Source organism: Opisthocomus hoazin, chromosome 1 (genome assembly GCF_030867145.1).
Source record: "Opisthocomus hoazin isolate bOpiHoa1 chromosome 1, bOpiHoa1.hap1, whole genome shotgun sequence".
Taxonomy (NCBI): domain Eukaryota; kingdom Metazoa; phylum Chordata; class Aves; order Opisthocomiformes; family Opisthocomidae; genus Opisthocomus; species Opisthocomus hoazin.
The window spans coordinates 91,600,916-91,615,628 of record NC_134414.1 but is presented as its reverse complement, the minus strand read 5'-3'; the positions used below and the strand labels follow the sequence as shown (position 1 = coordinate 91,615,628).

The following is a 14,713-nucleotide window of genomic DNA, read 5'->3' as shown; positions in this document are numbered from 1 at the left end:
GAAAGGTATGATTTTGCTGTATGTGTTTAATGCCTTGATATCCCCAAGGTAGTAGCTGAAGGGTATTTAGAGACAGTTGATTGTGTTAGATCTATCATACTGACCCATGCTTCAATGTTCCTGTCTGTTTACTCTGAAATGCAAATTTACTTTTGTTTTGAACAGCAGATAATTGTAGTAGCTCAAAATGGGATACTGGTGCCTCTAGTAGCTGTGGAAAACTTTGCAGTTGTCTGGTTTTTGGGTTGTTGCTCGGGAGCTGAAGACTCTGAACTTGCTGCTTTTGGGCTCTGAAGGGCATTTCCTGTTTCTTCTCCCCTTTCAGCACCTTGGTCATGTTTACACTTTTTAAGTGGCATACTAAGGTTTTTTGTTTTTTATTTCTAGAATTTTGTATTAAAAGTCTTACATGTATTACAAAACATTTCAAAGTTTGGTTGGTTGGTTGGTTTGGTGTTTGATGGCAGCATACAACAGATGTAGGTTCCTCTGGTGTCACGTTAAAAGGGGTAAAGGAGTCTGATAAGTGGCAGAAGGAAAGCCCTCCTGTTGATTCATGAGGTTCAGAGCAGTCCCCCTTGTGTCCTAAACTCTCTCTCAGAGAGGAGTCTAGGTGTGGCTGGATCTACTTCTAGTCCCAGTCTTGGTCAACGGTTTATGTCTAAAGGTTTAAGTGTGTAGCCACTTATCAGAGACACTTGCCTGTCCTTTCAAGGACTTTCGCTGAAACAGTTTTGCAAAGTTGAATCAATAGGTAATTTAGTCAAGTGACAGGTGTCACAGATTCGGGATTGCCGTTGATAAATGCATGGTCTACAAAAGCTGAGCTCAAGGTAATAGTTTAGCGCTTTAGCTAACAATGTGTTCCCAGGGATACGTCTGACAAAGTCAGAGGCGCAACTCTTACCAAAAAGGCGTCCCTTCTTGGGGGGGGGGAAGAGAGGTTCAGGCCCATTGACCCATCCATCAGGTAAGGTTCTTGCTTGCTCCTCCTCCTGAAGAGAGTTTTCAAGTGCCAGTTTTTACACTTTTGAAAATCTTTTGGCGAGGTGGGACTGAAGTCAATTATTGTATGTCAGTTGGCTCTTGGCATGGAATGTTGTGTCTTCACAAGTGGGACTCAGCAGTTTGACTAGGAGCGGGCATCTTGGTCTGTGGTCAAGGGGGCCAAATGTTTAAGCAAACTCTGGCTGCCCGGCTTCTGTCGCATCCCGGAGATCGCTTGATTTAGAATGGTGGGCTTTCCCCCTTTTCTCCTGTCTGGTAAGATAAGCACGAGTCAGTTGCTCCCTTTGTTAACTCCTTGGCTCTTGGCGCTGGAGTCTGAGCATGTCATTGACAAGTCCAGCAAGGCCAGCCACTACACTCTGGATTAAACATCTCCATAAAGTACTTCCAATACCTATGTTTCTGTACTTCTCTCTCTCTCTTTGTGAAGAGTTCTGCATCATATCCTTCCTAGCACAAAGTGAGCCTAGAGGATGCAAATACTTCTCTGACTCCAGAAATTTAGGAGCAGAAGGTTAGCTTGTAACTGTCAGACCCTATTAGGGTCTGTGCATCACACAAAAAAAAATGGAACAGTTTCATTATATTGTTGCTTAACAGATCTGGACCCTTATTCATCAGCCTTGTCAGTATTTGTAACTCTTCCACAGAAAATTCTTTGAATTCAATGCTTGCAAAACTTGCGTTAAACAGTGTGCTAAATCTTCATAGCCCTAATCTAGCTGTTTTTTCTGACAGTAAAAGATTCTGTGTATACACAAGCATATTTCCACTTTCAGTTGTTTTCTAAACTTTTTTCTTGTAGGCTTCCAGTGGCAATTATTATTTTATTCCATACATCGTAACACCTTGTGCTGACTATTTTTGCTGTGAAAGTGATGCCCAACGAAGAGCTTCTGAGTATATGCAACCCAGCTGGGACAATATCCTGGGGCCACTTTGTGTCCCACTGGTGGACAAGTTTATCAGCCTTCTCAAGGATGTTCATGTTACATCATGGTAATTTTACAACACATACATTTCCAGAAACTTGGATGGGCTCTTTCTGATGTTATAAAAAGAGATTCAGAATGTCTAGTAGCATTGATTGTTTTTATTTTATTTTTTGTTTTTCACTGCACTTAATATAGTGTTAAAAGAAGCTGCTAACTTTACTGCTTTCTGTATTAATGACTTGCAGCTGTTGCAGTTAACTAAGCATGTTATGCTAGAAATTGATTTATGGTTACTTTCTGAAATATCAGTAAGCACAGGTGGTCCATGGGCAAGGTAAAATGCTTAAGTATAAATTACAGTGTACAAGATTGTAATAGGAGATAAGATCACAGCCTCTTTGTAGAGCTCAAAGCCAAAGACTGTCCGTTTCTGTCACCAAATAAGTGTGTGCATATATACGGCAGCAATGGGCAATCAAATGTAAATTTTATTATTTGTTTTTTGTGTTTTGGTTTGGTTTTTTTCTTGTTGGTTTTTTTTTTTTTTTTTTTAAATATTACCCTTCTGATATATTCTAATAAACATGGTACTGTTCATCCATTTCTGCAACGGACTGTTGGAGTCTTGAGGATTGGGGCTGGAGATGGAGTTCTCTCTTTCTCAGTTGCTCACCCTATACTCTGCAGCTAGTCTGGTTTTGTTTGTGTTTCGGGAAAACACTGGGACTGAGCTTCTAAGTTTTCTTTTTCCCAGTGTCTGAAGCATGAGGTAGTGCTTAGGGCCCTCGGGTTTCTTTCTTGTTCGCCATTGCTGCCCTGCCCAGGTGAAAGGTTTGTCTAAAAAACTCCTTGTCTCGCCTGGTCCCACTCTCAGGATCCCATAGCTGACTCTGCCCACACACTCCTTGTCCCTTACACCTCCATCCGTGGCAGGTCTGCTATTCTCTGGCAGCGACTGAGATATTGCTGGCCTGGAGAAGCACAGGCTGCCTCCTGCTTCTCCAAAACAATGCTAGAGGGGAGGCTACATGCAGGCAACACAGGCCCACTTTGAGCAGAGGGACAAGAGGAAGTGCAGAAACTCATTGGTCAGCATACGGGAGGGCTGCGCTCAGCAGTGCGGACTCATGAAGCTAGTAGCACAGTTGGTCCTGGCATTAGTAAATTATGGTACCGCTTAGCATTTGTGTCATTGTGGAATGGTGGTCTGGGCACCAGCTGTCCAACGCTACCTATATGTTTGTCTCTGACATTTATGACCAGGGCTGTCAGAGATTTTGGTTTGATACTTCTGGTGTGAAGTCCTACAGTAAAGCCTCTTTTTTCTCTCACAATTTCAGGCTGAAGTGCCTGAAAGAGGCTTTTGTACAGCTGCAGAATTAGACACTGTTGTGGTAGATCCCCGTGAAGAGGAAGATGTCGCTAAACAATACCTCATTTCTGCTGAAAGCTTGAATAAGTTTGAAGAGGTTAAGTGTTGCATCATTCTTGAAAGTGAGACTCCCATTGCTAAGTCCTTTGGATACTGTTGAAAAACATTATCCAGTATCTCCCTTTGGTTTGGTTAGTACAAGAACAGCTAATTATCATTAGCCTGGTAGAAGGCAATGCTGGACAGAAACCTGAGATAGGAAATCCATGGTGAATTAGGCCTAAGCTCCATTGACAATAAAAGAACTATTAAAAGCTTTCCAATAGTGCTTACTGTGACCTTGCTGCTTTGCATTATAAACATATCTTACATGTTATACATAGGATATAATGTGTATTAGAGAACGTAGTTTTCTGTGCTATGTGTAGGGCTTATGCTAAGCAAAGTTGAATACTTTGCAATACTTATTTGTAAACAAAAAAGACATTGTGTGCACTGGAGTATCAGTCAGGTGACAGCTACTAACTTCCAAGCTATAGACCCCTTAAGCTGCTCCAGATAAAGTTACCTCTAAGAAGCCTCTCCGGGTCGTTTAGAACTGTCACACTGATAATGTATATATGAGTTTGTATTCTACAAAAGCTCTAGTGTTGCATTGTGCACTGATGTTAGTGTTTACTGAGGGATTTTACATAGATCCCGCCCACATTATGTATTATGTTCATCAAACGGATAGCAACTACATCAGCTTTTGTGGCTTGTTTTCATTTCAGTTTCTTTGTTTGAAAACCTCTTTCCTCCTTTTGTGATAAAATTATGTACCTCCTCTTTACATCACACTGGTCTTTCCGTGTCACTTTATTAACCCAATTGCTGCCTTCTTTAGGATGCAGATACGATACAGAGTACCACATCCGCCACAGTCAGTGATGGGGCAAAGAAGTGCCCCACTTTTACTGTGTTGATAAAATTATCTCACAATCCTGTTTGTAAATGTATTGGTACATATTCCCCCGGTATGAGGTAGTGCAAGGTGGAGTATGTATAATGAGCTAATGAAAAACATGGAAACATTTGATGTGCACCTTGCTCTGAGGTCATAGTACTTTTTATTAGAAATTATGCTTTTTATTAGAAGTATAACCATGTTCCATAAGAATTATCTAACAATCTTCTTCCCATATATCTGTCTTTTATTTCTTTAGTGCCTATTATAAAGAAACACTGCTAAATGATATTAGAAAAGCTAGAGAGAAGTATCAAGGCGATGAACTGGCTAAGGAGCTGGCCAGGATTAAGCTTCGTATGGATAATACTGAAGTGCTGACTTCTGACATTGTCATAAACCTGCTTCTTTCTTACAGAGATATTCAGGTATGTTCCTAAAGACTAAGGAAGATTATTTTACCATGGGATTTTGGCTCTTGTTTATTCTTTTATACTTTATTGTTTGTTAAACAGTGATTCAAAGCTGACACTAAATTGTTACATTGTTTAACACTTTGATTTTTCTGTTGGGCATCTTAAAGGGCTTTAAACTCTTATCTATTTTGCCTACAAACAAGAGACACAGATTAGGTGACTTCCTGAGGTCTCCTCCTTTGTTTTTAGTCATCTTTAACCTCCTTAAAAAAAAAAAAAAAAAGGAAAAATCCTGTTTGCTTTTCCTTTCTCTCCCTTTCCTGCCCCATTCCGAAAGTCAAATATAATTAGAAATTTTTTTTTTTCTGTCAGAAGCTAAGTTGATTATTAAGTATAAATGCATTGTGAGAGCAGTGGGTGACCCCATCATCCTGCATAAACCAACTTTCCATTCTGAGATGCGTATTTTCCTGCAGCACTTTATCTAACTTCATTTTGGCCACCTCTGATGATGATTTACATTCTTTTGAAAGATATTGTCTGTTGAGAAATGTAATCATCTGGAAACACATTTTGAACAAAAAAATTAAGTAATACGAGGCCATTTGTGATGTCAGTAAACTGGCCTCTTCAGCAATGTATGTGTGGTTTACTCCTGAGAAACCAACACGAATGCACAACCATCTGACACACTGCAGAATGGACTGTGCTGTAGCTTGCGATGACCTGATGAAGTGTCATTCATCAGAAGTCCTTAATAACGCCTGAAAGAGGCAGACTCATCACCTTTCCTTCCTGATGCCGAGAGTGTGATTGATCAAACTGGCCAGAGGGAGTCAGTAATTTGGGCAGTAGCACTGAGGTGAGGAAGCAGCAAGTACTGACATGGATAGACAAAATCCCTGTTTCATTCGTTATGCAGAGTTTGTGGCTGTTTCACTGACTCTTCTGGGAACAGTCAGCTGAGATATTGTGTAGCAGTCATGATGTGTTTTAGTTTAGTGGTGCTTTCCTCTGCTTTCATTTTCTATTATTTTTTTTTTTTTAATTCATACCAGGACTATGATGCTATGGTGAAGCTGGTGGAAACACTAGAAATGCTTCCTACCTGCGATCTGGCTGATCAACACAACATTAAATTTCACTATGCTTTTGCACTGAATCGGTAAGGATGATTGATTGAGGTTGGTTTGTTTTATTGCTGTTCCATGTGGTCTTATATATAAATCTATAGTGCAGATATTATCAAATTCTTTTCCCTTTCTACACACACTGATATTCACCACAGTCATCTTTCAATAATCCCGTACTTCCTGTGCACCAGGTCAGTTTGTAACTTTAGAAATCATTGTTTTCCAACAACCATCATTTTGTCAACAACCCAGTGAGAGTCAATCTGTTCCAAAGGCCACCTGACTAATTGTGAAAGACTCCAATGACACAAATGGGTTCTTGGTCAGGCTGAGATTGCTTATTCTGAGTCACTGATTATTCTGAACATCTTGAAAAGTTTACCATGACAGAGTTATGGATGAGTTATTAAAGTAATAGGTAACAAGCACTGCTTGATGCATGAATGCACATTTGTGATGCAGCTTCCTTGAAAGGCTGAAAGGTGATCTGGATCTACAGGAGCATTGCGAGGTTAGGAAGCACAGAAATATTATTGAACTCTTCTAGTTAGCTACAAATTTCTGTAGTGGCTAATTATAATAGTTACTTCATTTCTAAATATTTTTTATTAATATTGTATTGTAGAAAATCGATCTCATACAGATGAAATCACATGTAATAATAAAAGTAACTGGTTAGACGAAATTCTGTGTCAAAGAACAGTCTTCTCACAGCATTTTGTAGACCATGTTCTCTATTAAAAAAAAAAAAATTCTCATGCAACTGTGTGCAAGGTCATACATATAGGAACAAAGAATGCAGTACATGGCAACAGCAAAGTTCGTAGAAAACTGATTTTTTTAAAAGGATCTGGTGGTTTGTTAATAGGCTGAGTGATCCTCTGAGCGTGGCAGTGGCAAACAGCTTGAAGTGATCTTTGAAAGAATGTAGTAGTGATTAATACAGAGTATACAGACTATTCAGCATAGGTGTGGCTGATATTGCTCATAATTCTGATGTCCATGCTTTTGTGACAGCTAGCTATAGTGATGTTTTTTGAAGGCTGGAATTAGACTTTTTTGAAATGCCCTTTTTTGTTATTAAAGAAAACCAGTAATTTCTGAGAAGTGAATTGATTACAATGAGAATTACCTCTGTGAGAAGAAATGTATCAGGTGCCAGCCAATGCCCAAATCTTTCACAGAAAGAGATAATTAGACCCATGTTTGGAACTTTAACCCAAATCTAGATGATGATGAAGCCTTTTTAATAAGAAGGCTAAAATATTAATATTTAGCTCTTGATACCATATATATGAATGTAGTTCCTACATATAATTCAGCTTATGTAGTTTTTTTTGGAAGACTGGAAGTGAACGCTGGGTATCTTGATTCTCCACCCCTGATACCATACACCATTAAATCTTCGCTGATTAACTATCTACTGAGTTGTTAACTTGTTTCACTGAAGTATATCTTCCAGAAAATTTTGATCTGAATATTTGAAGACAGAGAGAATCCTTTTATATAACTTGCAGTTTGCTCTGGTATTTGTCACACCTAATGAAAGATAATTTTCTCATTAGGCTGCTTAAAAATAAAAGGAAAACATGCACCTTTTGTATAAAATTTTTAATTTACCACAGAAGGCAGTATTTTAAAGTAGAAACCAGTGTTTTGACATTTCCTTAATTAAATTATGTAAATTATAAACCATGTTCCTAGCCGTATAGCTATTATTATTGAATATTATAGTTATTAATGTTATTATTGGATGGTATGTTTTTCCTCTGTTTTTTCACCCAACCCCTAAAAATTGCAAGCTTGATCTTATAGAGCTTCTGAAATTCAAGTTGTCTTAAGATATCATACTGATGTCGTGAGAAGTGGTTTCCACAAAAAGAATTTGGCCTTATTTTTCAGAAAAAGTTTGTCCAACTTTTTATTATTTCAGGAATTTGACTCAAGATGTTGAAATTTGCCAGCAAGAATAATTTTAGGGTTGTGCCTCGTCCTTCAGAAAATATCCTGATTCGATCAGTTTTTAAAACTTTTTCATTAGATGTGCATAATAAAGTTGGCAAGCTCTTTTACTCTCTTTGTCTTCAAATTCTGAGTATTTTGAGCAGCATGTGAAAGTCATGCCATTCAATCTTTTGTTTTGGCAGTGCCAGTAGCACCCGTGTAAGACAAGACAAAATTAATTGCTCATGAACTTGCTTTCCCCATCAAAAGGTTTCATTAAATCGATCATTAGCCTGAACCAGCGTGACTCTCCTTGTGTTCTTCAAGGAACAATTTGAACATTGCTATGGAAAAGTTTTTTCAGAAACAAATGACCAGTTTTCCATCAGTAAGAATGCAGAATTTAGATTCTACAGATGTTTTTGAAAATAAAAGATGTTTCTTGTAACAAAATGATGGACAAAAGTTAAGACTCGAACATTGTAACATAACATAACAAGACCACTTAGTGCAAAATGACCCTTGAAGTGTTGCTTTTAGCATCTTACTTCCATGGGATTTTTTAATCACTTATTTTTTCTGTTTTAAGAGCAAGTTCTTTTTAGCAAGTTCTATCAGAATCTGTTTATAAAAATACAGAACAATGTTTCACTTAATATTCTATTAACTTCGTCATACAGAACAGTGTTAGTGTTGCTCAGTACAAGCAGAAGCTTACTGGGAACAAAATACATCGTAAGCAAAGCAGAATTAGCAGCTGTAAGAATATCTGACCCTGCAGAAGTTAATGTTTGCTTAATTTTATTACAAAAGTGTGCCAGAACTGTGATCATAATCAACAGAGAAAGTCACTCGTTTGTTTCCTCTTGGACTCTGTAACTGAGTTCTGTTGACAATTAATTTCCCTTAGCATTTTCAAGTCGGTGTTATTCAAGTGCTGCGTAGAGCTAGCGATGTGGCAGGCAAGTGGTAGAGCATTGGTTCTGAGGGCCTCAAGTATTTGCTGGTGCAGCAGGAGGACACAAGCCCAATCTGAACAACAGCTGGGTGCAGTTCTGGGTCCAAGTTAACAAGTTGTGCTAAGGAAAGGAACAGGGATGTTTTACTTTAGACTCAGCAGCGGTCCAGCCTAGCTGCATGTCTTCTGGTTCAGAGGCAGCTTGGATCTGAGCTGGCTTGGATCATGAGCAAAGCAAGACTGCGCTTGCCTGGGAAGTACTGTGCAGAAATGTACTAAAGCACTTAAGTGTTATCGTTTGTAGGGGAGGCAGACATTTTCATGCTAATTTCTGGTGCCCTGATTTACATAGCAGGTTTTTAAGCACAGCTCCTCTTCTAGATCACTCTCTTCTTCCCCCGATTTCCATCTTGGAGCAGACCATTGAGAGCATCTTAGATTTGTCATCTCTTAGGTCTAATAACATAGAGGGTAATAATGGATGTTTGCAATGAGAGGTTTGTGCTTGTTTCCAAACCTGGGCGATCTAAGTAGGTCACACTCCTGGCTGCTTGTTTAAAAGTCCAAGGGAGCAAAAGATCATTCCTCCACCAGTGTTTTAAGCTAGTTAATTTTGACTCCACACACACGCAGAGCAGAGAGTGCTCTCTCCTATACAGACATGGGTTGATTTAAGACGTTGTTCCTTGTTGCCTCCCAGCTGAGATTTAGGTATCTTAATTTAGGCATAGGATGGAACACGTCTTTAGGTATAAGTTCAGCCCAAATGTGAAACATGAATGTTTTTGATATTTGTATTCATAGCTTTGGTATGAAGTAAGATGCTGTGCAAGTAAGGACTGGGTGTTTCAGGGGTGGATGGCTGTTTGCTTTAGTCTTCTGGTATACCTTGCCCGGGAGGCAACTAGCATGTAAGGAGAAGATGAGGTATGGGAGCTGCCACGAAAGGATGCTCTCAAAGTTCCAGATTCTTGAAAGCTAAGAAATTTCTGAATGAAGGTTGCCATTTTATTTCCTCTGTTTTAAATGTGTGTCTAATTGAAGGCTATCTGATTTTTTTCCCTCGAGAACTTTGCCTGGTGTGGTGTACTGGAATAGCTGGAGGTCAGCTGGTCAGTATCTCAGTATTTTGTGTCAGTCTGCTTGTTAAAGATGTAACAGTGCCATATGATAAATACGCATTTATTATATGGCACAGCCTTCCACCCCACACATGAAGTATCATTAGTTCCGTGTGGGTCCTTTCATGTTGTGATACCTGGGTAATTTGTCACCATATGGAGAAATAGAACAATGGTGCTTACTTACATTTACAGATGTGGAACTAATGCACGAATTCTCAAGGGAGATGAACATCTAGAGTGATTCAATGTACCTTATTAATGTATTATATGTGCATATATTCATGTCTTTTGTGTTTGGAATCACCATATTTCAGTGTTTTAATGTATTAAGTGAATTAATTACAAGCAACAGTTAAATTTTTGATCCATCTGGAAAAAAAACCAAACCAAACAGTGAAAGAAGTTCTTAAAGGTTTTTGGTTTGTTGGGTTTTTATTCCAAAGCCTATTATTGTTTTCTATCAAGCCTTTTTGTAGAAAGCAATGACTGTGATATCACATTTCAAAAAAAAGTTTATAAAGTTTATACAATATCTTCTCTTATTTAATCATTTTAGGATAAAATGCACCATTTCCTAGTCTGTGTTTTATATTGCCTCACATTATCTAAAAGCATTGAGCAAGTCACATGAGCAGTACAAATAATGATCAAAGTCAATGCGACAGGAAAGTTTTACAGTCCATTTCTGTGAATTTACTTAATTTACTTGCTTGTAATCAGGTTATGAAAGTAGTAAAAGAGGATGCTAATTTGTTCTTTATTATTTTATTTCCTGTTGCTGTGGTGTGTATATATAGTAGATAGAAAAAGTACAGATATTTATAGTTAATTCAAATGCTAAATGTGCTTGTCAGCTAGCTGTTTGCTTAGGCTCTACTTCATTAATTTAGGGCTGCATAGCAAAGTTTTTGATGATTTGCAGTACACTTATGTTTGAATTTTTTCCAATTGGCCTTATTTACCAGGACTGGAGTTAGCAAGTTCTGGAAGCTTGCAAAGAGTCCAAAGGGTATGCCAAATTGTGTTCAAAACAGAGTAGACTTTAAAATCAAACTCAGCCCTGACACGAGGCCAGAGCTGTGAAGACTTCAGTCTTTTTCCAAGGTGGTTCTATCTTTACTTATATTAAAGATGAGGGCAGCTGCAGTCACTATTATTTAACTCAGCATGTTGTGTTTTAACAAGCAACATATTCCAATACAATAATAAAAAAAGGCAATTAGCAAGTGAAGGGCGTAACAGGGTGCAAGTAGAAAATCACTAGTAATTGTGAATAATAGTAGCTGTAGGAAATTATTCCCACTGAAAAATGCTGGGTTATTTAAAATGGTCTGTTCTGTGATTACTCAGATTTAGTAAAAAACACATCATGGTGTTCGTAATTTTATATGAGTGGTTTGCATGAAGCACCTGAAAGGAGGGGGGAGAAGCTGGTTTTTTCATATCTAACTGGAGACTTGCGAATTTAGTTCCAGTCTCAAAGCCCAGTTTAGGGTCTTGCTTTCCTCAGTCACACTTTCAGATATTGAAGGTTCTACAATCAAATCACGTCCTCAGTGAAATGTGCCTTAAGTCACAAATCAGTGTCTTGTTTTAAGTGAGAATGCAAGTGTAATAACTCTGTTTGAAATCAGTTGTTGTATTCCTCAATAATTAAGAATTTTTTTGAAATCTTTTTTTCTGCAGATTTCTGTTCAGTTAGTAGCAGTTCAGATTGTCTGCTAGGGAGTCATTAAGGCATACTTAACTAACGGTGTCTTCTTGTTATGCAAGAAAATTCAAAATATATATTTTGTTATTAATCACATATCATTACTGTAAGCAAAGGTATTGTACATGATAATAAATGAACACAGTATAGTGTAGGAAGACCAGTTATTTTATGAAAGGTTGTGTTTATACTAACAGATTAAGTGGTCTCACTGACATTTCCTCTGCAATGTGACAGTGAGATCAGGGGGTTTTTAAATCGTAATATGTGCAGTAAACTATTGCTGCTTCAAGGCTGAAATCAGAAGATAAACAGGATTCATATAGGAATAGAGTGGAAAAAAACAGCTGACTCTTTTTGAATGTACTATTCTGTGGGAAACATTTTCAGAATTGTTTGTTATGGTTTGATTTATTCCCCTCTGCATTGCTTTTCAAGAAATCTGTTTGATTATGGAGGCCTTAAAATAATAAGAGAAGATCAAATCAGTAAGTCAGCATGAAATCTACAGAAAACCAAAGGTAGGTTCCCCTGAGCGAACTACTTTTCACTGATGTACGGGTTTTTTATAGTATATGGTCTTCTTCAGCTAGACAGATGAAAACAAGCCATACAGGGGAAGATGTGAACAAAAAGGTTGTATCAGCTGTTACTTACAGATTGAGCTGATTCTTGTCCCAGTGAAAGCTGTACTCTTCCTGTTAATTTTGTTGGACAAAGGCTTGATTCAGTGAGTGTAGTTCTGGCTCGTTAACCATGCCAATGCTTTAAAGCTGGTAAAGTCAGCCTGTGAAGCAGCAAGAATTTTTAGTTTAGGGATATTTAAAACTAGGACTTCTTACAATGACTGCAGTGAAGAGTAGGATTTGGAGAAAAGAATGGATTTAAGGGGGGGGGGGGGGGGGAAGAAGTGTGAAGCCATGAAATAAAAAAGAAAGAAAAAAAAGATAACTTGTTTTTTGCTATAAGGCAGTGTTATTCCAGGAGAAAGGCTGTGATATGAACAGGACTTCTGGATGGTGTTTGAGAACTAGGGGAGAGAAACAGCGTAAGGATGGCCATACTGGTTCAGGGCATAGTTCTTTCTAGCCTAGATTCCTGTCTTTAACGGTCAGTAGCAGATACCTGGGGAAGAGTATGGAGATGAGAAAATGTATAGTGATAAGTCTCCCTAAATACTCCTACTGCTTCCACCAGCCTGTGGTTCAGGGACTTCCTGAGAGACCAGCAGTAATTTTTGTGATTGTCAAGTAAATTTGGGAAGGGAAAAGGAGGATAGATTTGTAAAGAGATTCTGCTTTCTGCAAATGATGATTGATGGCTGTTTTTGTAACCTCCCTTCATTAGTACAGATTCAGAGAAAACTTGAACGAACTGAAGCAATCCTCAACAAATTATTCTTGAGCTTCAGGGGAGGAAAGGCCTAGAGAATTGTGGGGATGGTGGATGGGGACAGGACAAATATGCGAAGGGAGGGTTTCTGGCGCCATTAGCAGTTTATGAATTTTTAATCTGAGAGTATCTCAGATCCTTTAACTATCAATAGCTAAGGAGGATGCTGTGTGTACAACCCAAGGAGAGAGCATGAGTGCATCCTTTAGGATGCTTGGTGGTGCAGTTGTTCCCCCATGGAAACAAGCAAACATCTCTCAGCAGCACAGAGTACCTCTGGGCTTCTAAATCCAAGCCACAGTTCTGGTGACTGAAGTTGCTGAATTATGGAACAGCAGCTTCTTTCTGACAGGGAGAAGAGAGGAGAGAGTGGAGAAGTGGGGATAGGGCAGGGAGAGATGGAAAAAATCCTTTCATAACTTAGTAGTAGAAAGTTTTTTAAATGTATCCTGCTTTTTGGAAGAAGCAACGCTGTTTCATTTTACAGCTTGTCCCTTGGCTTCAGAGGAAGGCTTTTGAGTTGAATACCTCTCAGGTATAAGAATGTCCAACTTCAGCCCCAAGTTGAGACAAAATATGACAGCAGGATGGGGTGGAGAGCAGCAAATTAGGACATGTGATACAAACTGAAGTTGCACCATAACTTGATTGTAACTCAGTTCTGCTTGCTCAGTATGTGCATTTATATTCCCATGCTTAAAAAATTAGTTTAATTATGTGCTAAACTGCTCTCATCACGTTTGTACAGAGTGATCCTAAGAGGTAAAGGAGGAGTCGATAGTGTGGCAGGACAGGGGGACAGGCAAAAGAGGCTTGTGTAGACAGGGAAGTGAGAAGACTGCTTCTGCAATTAAAGAAGCATGGTAGAATAAGCAGACAGATAAATCACATGGCAACATTAGCAAATTGGCATGAGAATCAGTGAGCAGTTTCTGGAGCATACCAACTGTTGGATGAAACTAAACTGGAAGAAGAACATGAAGAGTAATGTAGAGAAAGTGATTAAAGGCTATAAAGGTCACCTACAGGACAACTTTTTTCGGGGAAAAAAAAAGTCTTTATAGTCATTTCTGTCTGAAAAACCTTAGTTTAGTGAAGCTTTCTTCATACAAAAACCATTGCATACCATTGATCGTTCTTCTCTCCCTTCTTTGATTTTTTTTTTCCCAGTTCTAATAGTTTAGTTTCTTTTTTAAATACAGCCTAAAATTGTACACAGTGCTGGGTATTTGCAAAAAGGTGTCATGATGTTTTTAATTTTTACTCTCTGTCCATTTTCTTTTATTTCCTAGCATTTTACTTTTTGTGGGATTTTGCCAGTGTTTCATTGAGCACTAGGATATTTTTGTAATTGTCCTAGTATTTAGAAGTAACTTGAAGATCTCTTTCCTCACTGGCAGTAGCTTTTCCAGTTATTGTGTTCACATAATTTAGCCTGATTTTCTCTGTTTGGTTGCTGTGCAAGTTCTAGCAAGGCTAGATTTGCAGGGAGAGAACTAAAATGTGCTAACAAGGAAAACAGTGGAAAAAAAACAGTATTATTACCAGCTCTCCCATGATATGTGCTTTGTTTTAATATAGTTTCTGAATAAATTGTAGTAGTATTCTTTTTTCTAGCTTGTTTACCATTGACATGTATTTTGTAAAGGTAAAACTGTATTTTGAAAGAGGTTTCAGATTGTGATTAGTGATTTTAAAAACTGCTCCCCCCCAAACCCGAACAAACCATGAAGAGTCACTCTCATTTTCACTGCATGCGTAAGCAGACTTCTTT

The 14,713-nt window shown here is 38.3% G+C and overlaps 1 protein-coding gene across 3 annotated transcripts in view; it reads left to right on the top strand.

The window, feature by feature from the left end:
- The window catches only part of MAP3K15 (mitogen-activated protein kinase kinase kinase 15), a 97,558-nt gene that overhangs the window by 41,499 nt on the left and 41,346 nt on the right, over positions 1-14,713 (top strand). For all 3 annotated transcript variants that reach the window (XM_075429118.1, XM_075429124.1, XM_075429133.1), the window contains 3 exons: positions 1,814-2,007; positions 4,521-4,689; positions 5,736-5,842. In XM_075429118.1, coding sequence (XP_075285233.1) covers positions 1,814-2,007; positions 4,521-4,689; positions 5,736-5,842 — 470 coding nt within the window. The remainder of the gene's footprint in view (positions 1-1,813; positions 2,008-4,520; positions 4,690-5,735; positions 5,843-14,713) is intronic.